General features: G+C 47.1%; 1 protein-coding gene across 7 annotated transcripts in view; it reads right to left on the bottom strand.

The window, feature by feature from the left end:
- TAF1 (TATA-box binding protein associated factor 1) overlaps nt 1–18,549 on the bottom strand; it is a 47,135-nt gene extending 28,586 nt beyond the window's left edge. For 4 of the 7 annotated variants that reach the window (XM_082208405.1, XM_082208407.1, XM_082208404.1 and 1 more), the window contains exons 1-14: nt 18,353–18,549; nt 16,503–16,620; nt 14,241–14,354; nt 10,414–10,524; nt 9,788–9,960; nt 8,038–8,271; nt 5,777–5,969; nt 5,477–5,671; nt 3,255–3,422; nt 2,057–2,181; nt 1,857–1,964; nt 1,277–1,450; nt 290–463; nt 97–201 (exon numbers count right to left, since the gene is read on the bottom strand). In XM_082208405.1, the coding sequence (XP_082064531.1) occupies nt 97–201; nt 290–463; nt 1,277–1,450; nt 1,857–1,964; nt 2,057–2,181; nt 3,255–3,422; nt 5,477–5,671; nt 5,777–5,969; nt 8,038–8,271; nt 9,788–9,960; nt 10,414–10,524; nt 14,241–14,354; nt 16,503–16,620; nt 18,353–18,490 (2,130 nt within the window). In that variant the 5' untranslated portion in view covers nt 18,491–18,549. Of the gene's footprint in view, nt 1–96; nt 202–289; nt 464–1,276; nt 1,451–1,856; nt 1,965–2,056; nt 2,182–3,254; nt 3,423–5,476; nt 5,672–5,776; nt 5,970–8,037; nt 8,272–9,787; nt 9,961–10,413; nt 10,525–11,802; nt 13,535–14,240; nt 14,355–16,502; nt 16,621–18,352 lie in introns of those variants that run through there. The other 3 variants (XM_082208402.1, XM_082208406.1, XM_082208408.1) reach the window with 3 other exon arrangements.
- Between the last annotated feature and the right edge of the window lie 1,050 nt (nt 18,550–19,599).

Raw genomic sequence — 19,599 nt, 5'->3', positions numbered from 1 at the left:
CACTTCTTGGCTTTGGGAAGGAGGTCACACAATTCTGAAGAACACACACAAACTCAATTTTGCCACCCCACCCATTGTGAAAGGCAGACATCTCACCTGGAGTTGCTGGCCTGGGTAAAGAGAACCCAAGAAGGGGGAGGTTTGGCAGTAGGTGGTCTCCCCATATGGCTGCTTAGGGGGACCTGAATCTTTACCCAGCTTCTGCCAAGAGGAAATACAGCTTTAGTGAGAAGGGCAGCCTCAAGCTACAGAAGCTCAAACACCTGCAGCCAAACAACAGCACTCTCACCCGCTTGTAGTAGTTCTTGATCTTGGTTGCCATGCCAACCCGCATCATTAAGGGGGGGTTCTCCTCACTGTACTCCGCTAGGATAAGGTCTCCATCCTTGCCTGAGAGGTCTTGCGGAGTGCGCATGAAGAACATCTCCCCACCACCAGAGGCTTGCAGCGCACTCCTTCTCATCTGGGTGCAGAGCAAGTTGAAAGTACAAAGAGACCAAATGCAGATAGCAAAGATGTATAAGACAGCGTCGAACAAATGTCGGAAGTGCCAACACGTGTGACATCTTTCTATAGGTGCTGGACTTGTTTGTGTGTGTGTGTGTGTGTATATATATATATATAGCAACAGGCTTTTGGGTAATGATACATAATGAAATTAAAAAAGTTTAAAATCACTGTTCCCCAAAAGCCTGAAGCATTGTTATTAGGAGTAATAGGATTAGAAATCCCGAAAAAGATGGCCAAGTTGCTTAAGTATGCGACCGCAGCAGCCAGAGTTCTGTATGCACAGAAGCGAGAAGGCGGGAAGGTTCCAATAAAAGAGGAGCGGATTTTGAAGTTAATGGACTGTGTGAAGATAGCAAAAGTGATGGCAAAGAGACCAAAATGAGAATAGTATATGGGAGAATGGAATTTTTTCAAAAAGTATTATAGCCAAATGAAATTGCAAGCAGGCTTGAAGTGTAAGCAATGGAAGGGTAGCAAGAATGAAATAAATAAAGAAATGTAAAGTGGAATAAGTATTGTATAAAAGGCACCAGGTAATTGCAGGAGGGGGGACATCATCAATGGGAGGACGGGAAGTGGAATTGTTAAGAAAAGTGTATAAATTGGGTTTTGTGTCAAGTTATAAAACCAATGAAGATTTTAATATTAAAAATTATAAACCGACTAAACGAGGACAGAAACACACTCTTTGAGCCCCCAAGGTGAGAAAGAGTTGAGGGCATAGCTGTCAAAGCATCAGAGCAGAACCAGGAAATGGAGGCTTTACCTTGGCTTTCTTCTCGATGTGGTTTTGTAGTGACTGCACTGGATGGGGGCCAGGCTGGGACAAGGCCCCGGCGGAGTATTTCTTCAAGGGGGGCCGGTGCAGCTGGCGAAGCTCTGTGGGGTCCAGGTGGGTGGGGAAGAAGGGCTGTTGAAGCTGCATTGCAGGAATTGAGTGCTGCACCAAGGCAAAAAACACACACAACCCAAACATGAACTTTTACTCGGGATGTACAAAAGTCTGGATGTACATTACCGCCAGCCAAAGGAACATGTCCCCATCCCAGAACAAGGGCAATCATGGGTCACAGAAGGGAAGGGGCTGAGGGATATGTCCACCCTACGAACATGCCATGCAAAGCCACATCCTAAGCCTTGGGAAGAAGCTCTGTAAGCATCCAATGGAATGATGGCTCACCAATCGTACCTGCACACAGAATCTTGTCCTATTGTGAAGATGCAAGGCTGAGCATTTTGCCACAGGCACATGGTTCTCAGAAGGCTGGAATTCTGCACGAGACTGCACTTTTGCACATTTAAACATGCATGCACATACAGAGAGAGATGATACCACTGGTTTTAACCTGGATGATGTTGCCTCCAAAGGTTCCATGAAGCCTATGCTTGTTTGGATAGTAAAATTCATCATTCGAGAGGTTCCAGGGGTCCTTCACCTCTGGGTCAGACATATTCTAGAGTTGCAACACAGGGAAGTTGAAGTCAGATTTTTTCCCCCTTCCATTTATTAGCCTTATGTGAAACAAACTGAGCCTCTTCCACAAACCTGTTGAGGCTCCTCCTGAATAACTCCCGTCTTGCTCAGGAGAATCCGGCTATTCCTTTGAGAAGGTTTTTTCTTATTTTCAGAAGGAGTGTTCAACATCCCCTCGTCCTCCTCCTCAGGAATTTCTAGGAAAGAACATACAATAAAAGTGTACTCTCAATGTCTGTCCTGTAGGTATCCCCATCACCAAAGCACTTACATAAAGGAAGTCCATCTGAATGCATGACCCTTCACTGGCAACCTCTTTAAGAAACCTATTTGGACATGGACTGCTTATATTAATCTATACTTTTAAGTTAGGATTGATTGAATATTCTTATTGTTAATGCCAGGTGATGATATTTTTAGCTCTTCTGTAAAATTTGCAAAAATATTTTGAAATGTAAAAAAAAGGGCCAACTAATTTTTAAAATACAATTCCCTCCCCATGGGATCTATTACATGACAGGTCACCTCACTCCTTGCTTCTGCAGGTTAAGCCCCATTGCTACATTTTGTGTGTGTACACACACACACACACACACACACGAGTTAACTAATGGCTCCTCCAAAGGAATCAGAGTTCTATTAGATCCTCAGGCCCCTTAAGCAACTACAATTCCCAGAATCCCTTGGGAGAAGTCAGGACAGTTAGGAGCAATTTTCTGGGAGCTAAAAAAAAAAAAAAAGCAAGAGCTTCACCTATCTTAAACAGCAGATTGCTCAGTAAAACATTCAGTCCAGTATACCTGAAGGTGAAGGAGTATCTCCACCCCCATCGCCCAGCCCCTGAGGTCCTAATCAGAGGGTCTTCTGGCGGTTCCCTCACTGCAAAAAGCGAAGTTACAGGGAACCAGGCAGAGGGCCTTCTAAGTAAGTGGCGCCCTCCCTGTGGAACACCCTCCGTCAGATGGCAAGAAGATAAAAAGAACTACACAACTTTTAGAAAACATCTGAAGGCAGCCGTGTATTGGGAAGTTTTTACTGTTTGACATTTTACTATGTTTTTATATATGCTGCAAGCCAGCCAGATGGGCAAGGTAAAAATAATAAATAATAAAATTATCATCATCATCATTATTTCCTCAGTCCACCTGAATTTTGCATCTATGTTCCCCAACCCAACCCTGCAAAATCACTGATCTCCAGAAAGCCAGAAATCTCTTGTTTCCAACCACTAGTAGGTCAAAGGAAAAGCATTGTGATTGTGTGAACAAACCCAGGACTAGATTTTCATCGTCTGAGTCAAGTGTCATAACCGATGGAGTCAGGACATTCTCCATTGCTTCATGGTCCCAGATGATGTTGTCCTCCCAACGGCCATAAATGAGCTCTCTGTTCTCAATGGGGAAAATAGAGTACCACGGCTTGCCTTCTTTCTGATTTGCTGCAATGACACAACACAAGCACTCCTGTAAAGATCTCCAGAGAACTAGGACCCTGTCAAATTCCTCTTCCCCCTATCTACCCAAATGATGCTGACCACCCTCCCCAAAGCACAGACTTGACCCTCAGAAGATGTAAGGGCAGAGTGTGTGAATTTTGCAAGACAAAGAGGAAGAGCACATTGTCAATGGAGGGTGCTTCCTTCCACACAGAGGCTTATTGGAGAATCGATGCTGCTCATTTAACACAAGTTACCAGCATGTGGGGAGAGGGTTGGTTTGTTTTTTTGCCATGTGTGTGGTGATGACTCATGTGATTGGTCCTTATCACTACAGCCCTGCTTCCATTTGTTCCTCAACACCCTAGCCATTTTATTTACAGAAACGCAAAGGATACAAATGACCATATCTCCACTGACTGCCACGTGCTTGAGGTACATTGGAATTTCAGCACCTCTGTTCCAAGGAACTTCTCTCTCAAGACCCCATAACGATATATGAAGTTCTGCCAACAGCCCAATTAGTCTAGCATCTTGTACTCAGTGGCCAACCAGATTCCCCAGGGAAGCCCACAAGCAAGGCCTCTCCCCTTCTATGGTTTCCAGAAACTGGTATTCAGCAGCATACTGTCTCCAGCAATGTAGGGAGAACATAGCCATCAGGGTTAACAGGCCTACATGGATTTGCCTAATCCCGTTTAAAGCCACCACAATAGTGTTCTCTGCCACTTTGGCAGTGTCTCTGAAGATCCTGCCTGGTTCATTGCATTCTGTGCTCCTGGGGGAGATTTGTTGTGGGGTGGGGTCAAATAGCTATCCAGGAACCCCAGCTGCTGGGATCTCTTGTCCTGTGGCAGGGACTCCCAGATTCAACAACTCTTCAATGGTCACTGACTGAGTACAGATCTGCTGCTGTTCCTCTGAATAGGCCTCAAGCTTGAAATGTGGGCAGGGCTGAAGCTGACATGTCAGACCTAGATCCTGCCAGGTAATTATTGCCCGTTCCCTTTTGCTGACTAACATAGAACATCTCTTCACTGCATGGTACAAGCCTCCTCTTTCCTCTCTACTGTTTGAGGAGCTGCTCCTCTTTGCTGAGCAAGGCCCAACACTCCCAACATGCTGGGCTTTGTGTGTCAGAGGGAGAGGCAAACTGAGCAGGCACCCACTGCAGTTCAGTCCTGGCAACAGATGCAAGAAGATGTTGAGGAGGCCAAATGAAGTCCAGCAGCAGACGGTTCAAAAAGTGTGCTTCTTGTCTATTTACTTGGCAATATCTTTAAATACTGCACAAGCAACAACGAAACCCTCTAAGCCAGGGACGTCCACCCGAGGAGGAAAATGAGCCCACAATCAACCGCGATCAACTTATATCAACCGGGAGTCGACCTGTCAATCGCTGTTGACCAGTTGGACATCCCTGCTCTAAGCCATTCACATAAAACGCATACACACACAAACACACAAATTCACTGAAAACATAAAATCAGACATTAAAAACAAAGTGACAAATTGAGGAACTTTTCGTTTCAATAAGTTTGTGCAGTGAGGTGAAACGTCTCTGTTGCAGGTATTTGTTTCGTATTGCTTTTGAAATCTATTTGCCGGGGGCTGGGTGGGGGTCGTACTGCTTTTATTCTATTATTTTGAGTTATATACTACCCTTCATCATAAGATCTTAGGGTGCTTCACAGAGTAAAATTGTAATCTGTTTCTTTGGCCTGTCTGTAAATCATTTTGATACATATATACTGTATATATAAAAGGGTTACTACTACTACAACTACTACCAATAATAATGTTTTGACAATGGTATTGTTATTAATACAACCTGCAGCTTTAAAGATACATAATTATAGGAAACTGACTTATACCAAGATTGGTCCATCAGTCTCAATATTGTGGGCACTAACAGGCAGCAGCATTCCAGGATTTCAGGCCACGTTTCCCAGCCGGACCTGAAGATGCTGGAACTGAACCAGGGACCTTCCGTGTGCGAAGCAGGTGTGCTCTGGCACTGAGATATGGCCCTTTCTCCAGTTGCCTGCTAACCTTACCTTGCTGGGTGCTGGTGGTGGCGGCACCTGTCTTCATACTGGACGGCAACCAGGCCTCCTGCCTCGCTTGCTTTGCCTTGGGATCCTCCTTGATGTCATCCATGTTCCAGATCACGTCATCCTCCCAGTGCTTCTGGGTCACCATGAGGAAGTCCTCATCTGACAGCAGATTGTCCTTCTCAGCCTTAGGAGTCTGAAGGGAGAACAGAAAATGGTCAAGGTGCTGGTAGCTGGGCCCCTTCCCTCCTCTTCCTGCTGCTGCTTTGGAAGAGGAAAAACAGAGCCCTTCCTCCACACCCACCTCCTCCTCTTTGTGCTCCTTCATCTTGAAACCATAGTCAAAGCCGCTGCCGTCCTCGGGGACGCCCAACATGTCATACCAGAACTTGGCAGGCCCATGGCGCCATTCAGCCACCTTGGACGTAGGGGCTGCCACCTTTGTGTTTTTCATAGACTGGGAGGCCTTGGGCTTCACTGGTGCCATCATGGTGATCTGGAGGGGGAGAGGGAGTCAGAGGGTCAAGAGAGAGGAGCTGGATCCCACTGAAGCAATTACAATTAAGAGAGTTAATATGGACCGACAATGGGCGGCTTACAGGGAACTGCTGGATTTTACAGTGAGGGAACCCAGATTGAAACCTATGGAAGACTTAAGGAGCCAAGTTACAGATTGGTTGCAATAACACCAGTTACACAACATGTTTAAATGAGATAGAAAGAATTGATTTCTGGACCAAAGCTCACAATTTGAAGAGGGGAAAAAACTCTTACAAAAAAGGGATAGACCTTTGTCTAAAATGTATAATTTTCTACTAGAACAGGAAACAAAAGATGAGCTTGTTAAAGCTTCAAAGACACACTGTGCAATAGATATAGGGCACAATATAGATCTCAACCTCTGAGAGAAACTCTGGAAAAGTGACCTGAAATTTACTGAAAGTTATTCATGGAAAGAGAATTATTTGAAAATGATTCATAGATGGTACTTAACTCTGAGTAGGTTGGCTATGATTTATAAAACAGAATCAGATATGTGCTGAAAGTGTAAAAAAGTGGAGAGAACTTTTTTTCACATGTGGTGGACATGTAACAAGGTAAAAGTGTATTGGGAAATGATTTATAATGAATTGAAAAAAAAATTTAAAACTACTTCCCCCCCCAAACAACAACAACAACCAGAGTCCTTTTTGTTAGGAATAACCCAGACTGAAGTTCCTAGGTGTCAGAAAAGGTTATGTATGCAACAGCTGCGGCCCATGTTTTGTTAGCCCAAAAATGCAAAGTGAGTGAGGATTGGCAACTTAAGCTGTCAGAAAATGCAGAACTTGCATATTTAACACATAAAATAAAAGAGCAAGAAGAACATATATTTAAAGAAAAGCGGAAATCATTTATTGAATATATGGAAAATAACTATAAAGCTGAAAACGCTGGAAGCACTAAGATAAATTCAACAGAGTAAATAATTTTTTTGATAGATGTAAAATGGAAAACTGATTTGAATGGTTATAGTAAAAATATGCAGGGATGTGTAAAATGAACCATGGAAAGAGTAGAAGGAAGTCACTAGATATTTTAAAGTTTGTAAAAGGTTTATTTGGAGATGTAAAATTGAAAACTTAATAACAATTATTTTCTAAAACAAGCGAGGTGGTAGGAGCATCTCCAGAGGACTTGGACCACCCTCAGCCCTGATTTGCACTTGGCATTCGCCTTGCAGAGACTAATACTTCTCAGCCTTCCTTCTTGGTAGGAAGAGATTCAGCTGTTGTTGGCAGGGGAACCTATTATGTCCTACAGCAAGGCAGGAATCCACAACCTCTCTTTTGAAGTAGCAAAGAGGCTGTCTGGCATGAACTACATCCCACCCCTGCTGCTGTATTCCAAAGATAAACTTTTAATGGTGCTTGGAACAGAGTCTGTCCTTGAAGCAAGTTGCTTAGCAACGAGAATCCTCCCTAGCACCAGGTGGGGCACATCTGAGGGAGGAGAGATTCAGTGTCAGCCTGTGTCTGTGAGAGTCTGTCTCTCTAATTAGATGGCTGCAGGGAGCAAAGAGGCTCTCTTCATTTCAGAGAATCCTAGAATCTTAGAGTTGGAAGAGATCCCCAGGGTCATCTAGTCCAACCCCCTGCAATGCAGAAATCTCAGCTCAAGCATCCATGACCCAACCTCTGCTTAAAAACCTCCACAGAAGGAAAGTCCACAGCCTCTTGTGGGAGTCCGTTCCACGACTGAATAGCTTTTACTGTCAGAAAGTTTTTCTGAATGTTTAGTTGGGATCTATTTTCTTGCAACTTGAAGCCATTGCCTTGAGTCCTACCCTCCAGAAAAGAAGCTTGCTCCCTCTTCCATGTAACGGCCCTTGAGATATTTGACAATGGCTACCATATCTCCTCTCAGTCTCCTCTTTTCCAGGCTAAACAGACCCACTGATAGAGAGCTGGACTGCTGTGAAGATGCTGGGAGGCTTTCTAAGTAACTCTGCTGTGAGACAGTAAAAGCAGCGAACACACTAACAATCCCCTACTCCATCCTCCTCTCTGCTCCCAGAAACCCACCTCATCGTCAGAAAGGCACTGCTCCGGAGGAGGAGTTGGGGCAAACTTGTACTCCCAGGACGATCTGCCTTCTGTGCCTTCCTCAGTAGCAGCTTCTCCTTTCTGGAACTGTACTTTCTGAGTTGATTTCTGGTGCTGCTTCTGCTGCTTCTTCTTCTTGAGCTTCCCTTGGGCTGTGCTCCAGACAGATGGGGCATTTTTGCCAGGGTCAAAGAGGCGCAGAAATCGCAGCGCCTACAGGGAAGGACGAAGAAGGAAGCGAAGGTTGGGAGGCATAAGTGGCTGGTCTCTCTGATCACTCAGGGCATGTCAAGCACGGAAACATTAAGTTTGCCATCAGGCCGCATCTCTCTGTCACTCTAGCTGGCTGTGGAGCCAGTCCTCTCCAGGTGGGTTTGCAAGACCTGCAGAAGGGGTGGGGGAACTTCTGCAACCTGGGGGCCACATTGCCACATGGCTAACCTTTGGTGGGTCACATGCCAATGGAGGAAGAGTCCAAAACATAAACAGACACAGCCCAAGAGAGCTGGGCCAGAGCTGGTGGAGGGTGGGACCACCCCACGCTTGCTCAAGCATTACACACATACAGCACACTAATTCATTCATTCACTCACTCACTCACTCTCATTGCCTCCCTTACACTCATGGGCACTCATATCCATTCCATCAATGTAGCATCTGCCCCTGCAACAATCAGGCTTGCCTAAAAGGCTCCTCCCGGAGTGAACAGGAGGCTTTTCTGAAGCCCAATTGCACTAGAGACGCACTTTCAGTTTGGGAGGGGGAAGCACCACATTTAAGCTTCAAATCTGGAGTCACTTGGAGGCCTTTCCCGACCCTAAATGTGGCTGGGTGGGGTGGGCTGCGGAGGTGTATGCTGCCGAGGAGGGAAGGGCTATCCTTTTCCTCCCCAGCTGTACCCCCACCTCCAAATGACAAGCTTTGAGGCAGTCCAACGCAATAAGCCATGTCCAGCTTTCTCTCATAGGGCACAGTATATGGAGGTACCAGCGATCTTGCTGCTCTTGGGACTTATTCACATCTTGGGAGTAGGCGGGGGGCTATTAGTGCTGAAAAGTGCTTTTCATTAGCCTCCAGCCTGAGCTCCCCAAGTCATTACACATACCTCAAACTTGGGAATTTACGCTAATCATTTGGGACCACAAGAGAACCCTCACCTGAAGAAAAGGAGATGCACCTAGCTTTTTACACTCTTACTAGGAATTGGTAAGGTAACTGCATCCTGAGACAGGAAGCCTGGAAGGATTGGGAGAGGAGCAGGAGACACAGAGCCATCTCAGGGCTCCGGGGGCCAAAATGGAAGATCACCGTACCTGAAATGTGCTCACCCAACAGCTTCAGTCTGCAGAACTGACACCATTGCAGCTGCTGTATAATACTTGCCCTGCCTTTACACTTTGGGAATTTACACCATGGAACTCGCTGCTAAAGGCACTTTTGCTTAGACAAGCCTACCCAAATATGTAGAATGTTGCTATGTGCTTTAATCTGTTTTTAGCTTATTGTTAAATGCAATTATATTTTGTTTTAAATAGATGTTTGTAACTATTGTTACTGATAATTTTATTGTTTTATTCCTTCTGCAAACTGTTTTGAGGGGGGGTTGGGGGGAGGATTTACAATCAAGTGGTATATAAATTTGTGAAATAAACAGAAGTACAGAGAGAAATCACCCATCCTTCTACCACGAAGTGCAGCCTTTCACTCCGACTCAACCCTCAAGCCCTACCTTGCCTGGCCGGAATTCAGGGAACAGGTCTGTGGCGCTGGGCAGCTGCTCGGTGGCATCTTGCTGCATTATCCCTGCAAGCGGAAATGTAGACTTGTCTTCCTTGGACTGCTGCTCAGATTCGGAAGAGGAAATGGTGGGCAGCTGGATGGCATTCTCGCTGTCTTCATTCCCTGGAATGGAGAGCATCTCTCAGAGAGAAAAGAAAGAAAATCTCTGCTCCGTAACCTCAACATGGCAGAAAGCTAAGCCAGGCATTGAAGTGGAAAGAAGAGCAGCGTTTCAAATGGAACCTGGCTTCTTGAGAATTGCAGCTTGCATTTGGGACAAAAGTGGTGTGGGGCAGGGCAAGGCAAGGGAAGAGTCCTCTTGGACATGCCCAAAGCCACACTGACCCTGCACTAAAGAAGTCTGAATGACCCAGATCAAGTTCTCCCACTACCAGTAGATTCTGTGACTGTCGAGCTATTGCGCAACCATAAATCCTTAACGTAATGAGATGAGAGCTAGGTGTTACAATGAAAAATAACAGGTGGAGTACAGTGTGCTTGTTTTGCTCCCGTATACCTTCTGCTTACCCCTGACTCTAGAGGGCTCACAGTCACATCCCATGAGTGCATACGCACCAAAATAAGTTGTGTCCTGTTCCTCGGCCTCCTTCACCAGCGCTGGAGGTGGTGGTGAAGGAGCCATCAGCCTGGAACTGGTTTCTTCAGAGCCAGAAACAGAAACACCACCTAAGGAAGAAAGGAGGGAACTCAGTGATGGGCAGCCCTTCCATCTCATCCCACCTCCAGTTCGTTGTCCTTGTTAAAAGCTACCAGAATTAACATTCCAAGAAGACCCAGGCATCCTCCATCATCTTCTATTCCCACATAATTCCCCACACTCAACTAGTTATTTCTGTAATTTTTAGGTTTCCTGTGGGGAAGGGCTGAGGACCATCTGCTTTGCATGAAGAACACCTGAGGTTCAATCCCCAGCATCACTAGGTTTGGCTGCGATAGGCCTAATTTGAAACCCTGGAGAGCCACTGCTAGTCCATGTAGACAATACTGAGAAAGATGGAGCTATGGTCTAAGGCAGCTTCCTATGACCCCAAATAATAATAATAATAATAATAATAATAATAATAATAATAATAATTTTTTATTTATACCCTGCCCCCACCCAGCCAAGACCAGGCTCAGGGCGGCTAACAACCAATAATAAAAACAAGTTGATTAAAATACAATTTAAAAAGATTAAAATACATTAAAACATTAGGATGTAGCCTCTTCACCGGAGGAGAAAGGAAAAAGAAAGAGGGGGAGGGAACCAAACTGATTCTAAGCCAAAGGCAAGGTGGAACAACTCTGTCTTACAGGCCCTGCAGAAAGAAATCAGGTCCCGCAGAGCCCTGGTCTCATGAGACAGAACGTTCCACCAGGCCGGAGCCAGTGTTGAGAAGGCCCTGGCTCTGGTTGAGGCTAATCTAACTTCCTTAGGGCCCGGGACCTCTAGGGTGTTGCTATATATGGACCTTAAGGTCCTCTGTGGGGCATACCGGGAGAGGCGGTCCCGTAGGTACGAGGGTCCTAGGCCGTGAAGGGCTTTAAAGGTAAAAAGCAGCACCTTAAATCTGACCCTGTACTCCACCGGGAGCCAGTGCAGCTTGAAAAGCACTGGGTGAATATGCTCCCATGGCAGAGACCCTGTGAGGAGCCTCGCTGCAGCATTCTGCACCCGCTAGAGTTTCTGGGACAGCTTCAAGGGCAGCACCGCATAGAGCGAATTACAGTAGTCAAGCCTGGAGGTGACCATCGCATGGATCACTGTGGCCAGGTTGGGGCGGGAAAGGTAAGGGACCAAATGCTTGATGCGGTGAAGGTGGAAAAATGTCGCCTTGGCTGTTGCTGTAACCTGCGCTCCCATGGAAAGGGAGGCATCAAGGATTGTACCCAAACTCTTAACGGAAGGCAATGGCACTAATTGGGCCCCTGCAAGAGAAGGGAGTTGGTCCCTCATCCCCATACCATCTCGACCCAGCCAGAGGACCTCTGTCGTCGAAGGATTTAGTTTCAATCAGCTCCCACAAAACCATCCAGCCACAGCTTCCAAACATCTGGTCAGTGTGTCCAGGATCGAGTCAGTATGGCCATCCATCAGCAGACAGAGCTGAGTGTCATCAGCATATTGGTGACAGCCCAGCCCAAAGCTTTGGACAATCTGGGCAAGGGGGCGCATAAGAATGTTAAAAAGCATCGGGGAGAGGATTGCGCCCTGCGGCACTCCACTGACCAAGGAGTGGCGCAACGACATCTCCCTCCCACCCTCTGTCCCCGACCAGAGATAAAAGAGCACAGCCATTTACGGGCTATGCCCTGCATCCCCACGTCGGCGAGGTGGTGGTCCAAAAGATCGTGATCGACCATGTCAAAGGCTGCTGACAAATCTAAGAGAATCAAGAGTCCTGACCCGCCTCAATCCAGTTGTCTGCGGAGATCATCTATTAGGGCAACCAGAGCTGTCTCAGTCCCAAAACCAGGACGGAATCCAGACTGAAATGGATCTAAAGCCGATGTTTCAGTGCTCGCTTCGGCAGCACATATACTAAAATTGGAACGATAAAGCCGATGTTTCCTCCAGAAACCTACCTAGCTGTTTTGCAACTGCTCTCTCAATTACCTTACCCAGATATGGGAGATTTGAAACTGGGCGGTAATTGGATAGATCTAAAGGATCTAGTGAAGTTTTCTTTAAGAGCGGACACACCATTGCTTCCTTCAGCTCCCCTGGGAATATCCCCATGCCAAGGGACAAATTGATAATTTCAACCAGGGGAGTCCATGCGATATCTGGGCATGCCCTAATCAGCCAAGACGGGCACAGATCGAGGAGGCAGGTGGTGGGCCTACCAGCTTGGAGGAGTCTATCCACATCAGCAGGGAGTATCCGATCGAAATGGTCCAACACTGGACCCAAAGACAGTCGAGGGGCCTCCAGTTCTGTCACTGTATCTAAATTGGCAGGGAGGTCATGGCAGAGCAACAGGACTTTCTCTGCAAAAAAGCTCGCAAATGCCTCACAGCTGTGGGTCGAATTTGTGCTTAAATTTGGTTGTCCTCCTAAGGACGTTATTGACCTAATTATTCTAAAAAGTTGTGCTGGGCGAGAGCTAGTGGATGCAATGGAAGCTGCAAAGTGAGATTTCTTAGCAGCTTTCATAGCCATCTCATAAGCTTTCATAAGCGTCCTATAAGATATTCTTGAAGCTCTGTCACAAGTCCGTCGCCATACTCGCTCTAGCCATCTGAGATCCCGCTTCATTTTCCAGAGCTCCTCGGTAAACCAAGGGGCCCGGTTCCAATCTTGGCTTTCAGAGCATAGTGATCAGACCATGGCACTTCCACAGGGGGTGGGGGGAGCATGATCACATCTATGCCAGCACCAAAGATCAAATCAAAGGGCAGCAGGTTGGGAATGTGCATAAGCACAACCAACATCACAACTCAGCCTGAACTTCCAATATAAGGCTGGGATACAGTGCAAAGAAATCCACTGAATAAATAAATGGCACAACACAGACCAGTCAGAATTCATTTGGATTGCAGCAGCCCAATGCAACCCTCAAGGGCCCCCAGACGACGGGTAATAGATCAGTGGTAGATCATGTGCCTTGCATGCAGTAGCTCCCTGGTTCAGTTCCTGGCATCTCCAGGGGTTTTTGGTAGAGACTCCTTGGCTGAAACCCCAGAGAGCGGCTGCCAGCCAGGGAAGATACTACCGAGTTAAGGGCCAGGCGCCTGGCCCAACATAAAGCATTGTTGGAGATTAATAATAATAATAATTTATTTATATTCCGCCCTCACCAGCCAAAACTGTGCTCAGAGCGGCTAACAACAGTAAAAATAACACAGTTTACATAAAATCACAGTCAATTAATTGAAATACATTCTAAAATCAATTCAGTCATGGTAAGTAGCCACTGATTGCCTCATCTTCCATGGTCTGGCCGTGTGAAAGAAGGTTGTCCTTTGGCTAGCCAAGCCTGAGACATATTTGCAAGTGATGACTTCAGACAGAAAAATGTGAAAGAATCCAAGGGAACTAGCCACTTTCTCTTTTTAAAAAACCTTTCCCCTATTCCCCACAGCTGAGACAGACACCTGCTATGGGAATGGAAAGGCCTAGGGCTAAAACATCCAATTAATGCAATCTTCATTACCATCAGCTCCTGTAACAGGGGCCAAGGTGGGCAGAGCAATGGAAAAGCTTACTATGCAAGACTGACTCCCTTGATAAAATGTTTAGCAGGAGCAGAAACCAGGGTTGCAATTATTAAAGGTATAGGACTCTAAAGAAGAAGAGCAAGAGAGAACCAGCACGGACATCAGGGCAGCAGGAACCAGCTTGATTAGAAAAAGATCAGTTATGCCAAAGGCGACAGAGGAAACCATCTGCCACCGCTTACCTGCCCTCACAACTAGCTGAGGGCTGCATACCGCCTGCCCACTGTGGACATCATCTTCAACCAGTTCGGTAATGTCAGAATAATCAACAGCATTGTCATTACTCTTAACCCAGCCTAGTGGTGGAGGGAGAAACAGAAAACACAGCAAAATTACAGATCCAGCAGGCAACACCTTTTTCCTATCACAACTTCTGCACCCACATTCATGAAGGACGTGGGAAAAAGGAGTATGACTTTCGGAGGAGTATCCTAAGCCTCATTCCCACCAGCAACTAGACATGATGATAAAGGCAAAAGTGTAATATGTCCTGCTAAGGAACAGATGATTGTTATTATGTCTTCATATGTAAAACCACAGAATTCAAAGAGAGCGCACTTTCTTTTTCCCATGACTGTAAGGGAAACACCAAGGCAAGGAATGGGTGGGAGGGAGAGAGGAATACAATATTTAATTCACAGAATATGAACAAACCAGGTGCAGATAACAAATCACATAGAAGCTGTTGGCATAGGGCTTGTGCCAAGCATGTGCAGCTCCCCAAGCATGTAGGTTCATGGCAGTGCAGTTTGTGCTGGAAGAAATTCAGTCAGACTCCAACTTTTCAGTCAGTTCAGTACTTACTGACAGGTCCAAAGCATTAAGACAGTTTCACTGTATACATAAAGTACAGGCTTCCACTAGATCCCTGGTAGAAGGTGCAGGCTTCAAATGCAAAGCAAGTACAATTCACAGCATGCATACAACACAAAGCTCAGTATCAATCTGGCAGAGCTTCCTCAAAGCAAACCGAACAGACAATGTACAAACCCTCTCTTAATATACTCAAGAATGACCATAACCTTGGCTGGTTGCCAGGTCACAGTGACCTTCAAACACCAATCACAAGATCTGCAGGTGCAAGATAAGGGAAGCCATGCACCAATTTTTTCTGAACAGCAATTAAAGGAACCACAACACATAGGAACCATCACATATAAACCCCTTCAGTCCCAGTGCAGAATATCAGCTCCCGTGATGGAATCCAGTTTAGCACTAACTTTTGTTCCACTGGCATAAGGATTTATGCTTAGACATCTGATTTCTGCCTATTACATGTGGCTACTTACTACCAGACAAGCGTTTACAAGATTATAGTCTGTAATCTTCAGCTCTCAGTGTTTTCCTTTTGCTTTCCTGGATCTAGCACTACATCCAGGACTGTAAACAAAGAAGATCTTAGAGGGAGTTCTGGCAAAACTTAAGCTCTGCCTAGGCATCTAACAAAACACTAAAATTAACAGAAGAGTAGCATCTTTATCTGTCCCTTGCATCATCAATCTATGAGAAGATCAAACCCAGAGGAGAGCATGACCTTAACAAAACTGATCGACAAAGAAAAAGGTTTTAAGCTCTTCTAAAAGAAATCTGGGAGGGAACCAAATACATCTCTGGGGAAGGGGAGAGTTGGAGCCACAAACAAAAAGAAAGTCCTATCACATATGGCTACTTCCTCTCAGGTAAGAGTTTACAAGATTGCAACCTGAGGTATATAATTTCATCCATTTCTTCCTGAAGCATCTGTGCTAATTGTATATAACGTTGTGCTATTGTATTGGGGGCTGGCAGGTGGCGCTGTGGGTTAAACCACAGAGCCTAGCACTTGCCCATTAGAAGGTCGGGGGTTCAAATCCCCACAACAGGGTGAGCTCCTATTGCTCGGCCCCTGCTCCTGCCAACCTAGCAGTTCGAAAGCACGTCAAAAGTGCAAGTACCGCTCCGGCGGGAAGGTAAACGGCGTTTCCATGCACTGCTCTGGTTCGCCAGAAGCGACTTAGTCATGCTGGCCACATGACCCAGAAGCTGTATGCCGGCTCCCTCAGCCAATAAAGCAAGATGAGCGCCGCAACCCCAGAGTCAGTCACGACTGGACCTAAGGTCAGGGGTCCCTTTACCTTTACCTAGCAGAAGCTGCCACTTTGCTACTAAGTCTAGCCATTGCTTGCAGATGCTGAGCAAGCATCACTAAAGCATCAACCAGCTGGACCTCTTTTTAATACACAAACAGGAGTCATCCCAGATCCTGAGACCAAAGCCCTTCTTCTACCCTAGACTTCCCCAACCTGGTGCCCTCCACATTCTGTTGCACCAAAAGTACCATCTTCCTTGACCATTGGCTGTGCTGGCTAGTGCTGATGTGAGCTGGATTCCAACAACATGTGGGAGACACCAGGTTGGAGAAGGCTGTTCTACCCCAGACCCCCAAGGCAAAAAGGTTATCTCACCTTCCTCATCCATCTGGACTTCATCTACCACAGAAGCATCATATTCACCGGCTGTGGCTTCAGTTATGTAGCTCCCCAGATCCATTGCCCCTAGATCAGCCAAACGTTTTTTTGTTTCCTGGGAGAAAGAAAGAGAACAGAAGTTGGTCAGAAGTGGAAGGAAAGACAGTAATATGGAGTAGAGTTGGAAGGCATAACTGTAAAGTTATTAGGAGGACAAAGCAGTAAGTTGCACTGCAGATAACATCTAGCCACACTGCACTATTAACAGAAATGCATACCTGGGAGCTATACAAGATGTGACAGTAGTTTTGATGGCTGAGCACATTTTGTATGCAGGTGGCCCCAGATCCAGTCTTCAGTATCTCCAGTTAAAAAGATGCAATGCTGAAAAAAATCTCTGGAGAACCACTGCTAGTTAAAGCAGATAGTACTGGTTTAGAAGAACCAGAGGTCTCATTTGATATAAGACTGTTTCATATGGAAGGTGGGGGGGGGAGCACTATGGGCTCAGTGACAAGACCTCAGTGACATTCAGTCTTTGGCATCTCAGACTGAAGGACAAGTGGGGGGGAAATCCTTCTCTGCCTGGAATATCTTGCAGAGGTACTACCAGTTACAGCAGATGCACAGCTGCAAGAAGAATGTGTGTGTGTGTGTGTGTGTGTGTTTCAATAGCAGGGAAAGGGGCTTCTAATTAACGCTTTGTCCAATGCTGTAGCTTTAATCAGCTTCAATCAGCTATGCTTGTTAGAAAAGGCTCCCATGCACTCGTGCAGGAACTTTCCCAGCCCTTTCTTGAAATGTCAAGGTCGAACCAGGAGGCTTCAGTACACAAAGCACATCCTCCACAACCAAACCATTGGTCCACCTAGTCCATCATTTGCTATTAATGTGATTGGCTCTCCAGGCTTTCAGGCAGGAACTCTCCAATCCTTGCATTGAGATGTCAGGGATTGATGGAAGAGGGGGAGAGGGTTTTTTGATAGGGGAGGGGGGAGGGGCTTCTGCACACAGAGCACATGCTCCAAAACCAGACCAGTGGTCCCCTCAGCCCAGAATTCTCCATGCTTGCTGGAAGTGGCTCTGCACTCCCTCAGACAGGAACATTCCCAGCCCCACCTTTCAATGTCAGGGGTTGAACTGGGGAAGGGGGCTTCTGCACACAGAGCACATGCTCCAAAACCAAACCAGTGGTGTGTGTCCCTGCTCCCAGGGGGCAGGGGCGGGGGGGGGGGACAGAAGAAAAGAGAAGAGGAAAGCAAGTCTTCAGCCACCAGCGATGTCTATGTATCATCCAGAAAGTAAAGCCGGAGAAAATGTAAATTTAGAACAGAAATTTTCCCCCTGAAAAAGAAGACCCCCCCCTAAAAAAAGAGGGCACATGACAACCCTAGATATTTGCTACGCTTTTCTGCAGGAGCTCTCCCAGTACTCCCTGGCGACTGAGGAAGAGCTCTTCCCCATGCGGAGCAAGCCCCCTAACTATGGAGCTCCGGTCCCGGGGCAGCTGCTCGGAGAGTAGCGAGCCCTAGCCCCCTGCCCCAGCCCCCTGCCTCCGAGAGGAGCCCACCTCGTCGAAGAGCTCTTCCTCATGCGGAGCAAGCCCCCTAGCTATGGAGCTCCGGTCCCGGGGCGGCTGCTCGGAGAGTAGCGAGCCCCAGCCCCCTGCCCAGCGCCCAGCCCCCTGCCCCCGAGAGGAGCCCACCTCGTCGAAGAGCTCTTCCCCATGCGGAGCAAGCCCCCTAGCTATGGAGCTCCGGTCCCGGGGCGGCTGCTCGGAGAGTAGCGAGCCCCAGCCCCCTGCCCAGCGCCCAGCCCCCTGCCCCCTGCCCCCGAGAGGAGCCCACCTCGTCGAAGAGCTCTTCTCCCTCGAGCTGGCCGTGGTCGTTAATGTTGCCGAAGTGGAATGCGGCCAGGGAGAAGGGCTTGGCTGCTGCTGCTGCTGCCGCCGCCGCCGCCGCTTCCTCGCTGTCCGTGTCTGACATCTCCGCCAAGCGGTATCTGCAGGTGCCGCCTCCAACAGCGCCATTTATTTCAACTCGGGTTTGTTTATATCGGAAGCGGAAGTTGCGCCGTGTCTCGCCGCATTCATAGAGAGCAGCCATGAGGGTAGAGCGGCGCTAGACTAGCGAGTTTGCCGTGGGACGGGACGCGGGAGGCCTGTGAAGGACGGGGAGGCGTGGCTTCCCACTACGCCGGGCTGAGCGAAATGAATGAGCGATGGCATAGCTCAAGCCGGCAGGGCGAGCGCGGGTTGCGGGCTGCAGACCCCACGCTGGGAGAATAGATTTATTCCGGGACCCTTGTAGTCCCTTACAGCTCTTTTGGTTTTATAAATGAATCTTTTGTTACATCACACCATCTCCCACGAGGAGCTCTCAAGTGGCGAAGTTGCTGCTGACGGTGCTCCTAGTCTATCCTCTACACAACCCCACTAAGTAGGGGATTATATGTGGGGAAACCCAGGACTTTCTCCCAACCTGCATGCAGTTAACCTGTGGAACTCCGACACAATGATGTGGCAACAAATTCTTACTCAAGACTGCTTTTAAAGGGGGGCGGGTAACGCTGCAATCCTAAACTTCCATATCTGGGAGTAAGCCCCATTTAATTCAATAGCACTTAACCTCCGAGGAGGCATGCTTAGGCTTGCACTACTGAAACATGTTCCACGAGGTGGCAGCAACACAGCTGTCAACTTTTCTCTTTTCTTGCGAGGAACCCTATTCGGAATAAGGGACTTTCCCTTAAAAAAAGGAAAACGTTGACAGCTATGGGCAGGAAGAAGGGGGGAAGCAGCAGGCTTGGGACGAAATCAGAGCTTACCTAGCTTAACGCAATACCAGTGGTTTACCCGGAGAGATGAAATTAGGGAGCTGAAACAGTGAACAGAAGCACTGCACACTACTTTAACTTACAGGGCCACAGATGCCTGCTGGTATTTTTATATTCATTGTAAACCACTGTGCTAATTTGTTTTGAAGAGCAAGTGGTGTGTGAGGGGGTAATTTAAAAAATACAACGGGCTACTGCAGGGTGCTGGACTGGATGGACATTTGGCCTGACCCAGCATAGTTCTTGTGCTCTTAAGGGA

The sequence above is a fragment of the Podarcis vaucheri genome (assembly GCF_965113315.1).
Source record: "Podarcis vaucheri genome assembly, chromosome: Z".
Lineage (NCBI taxonomy): Eukaryota > Metazoa > Chordata > Lepidosauria > Squamata > Lacertidae > Podarcis > Podarcis vaucheri.
Note: the sequence above shows the minus strand (reverse complement) of the source record. Positions and strands in the feature narration are given on the sequence as shown.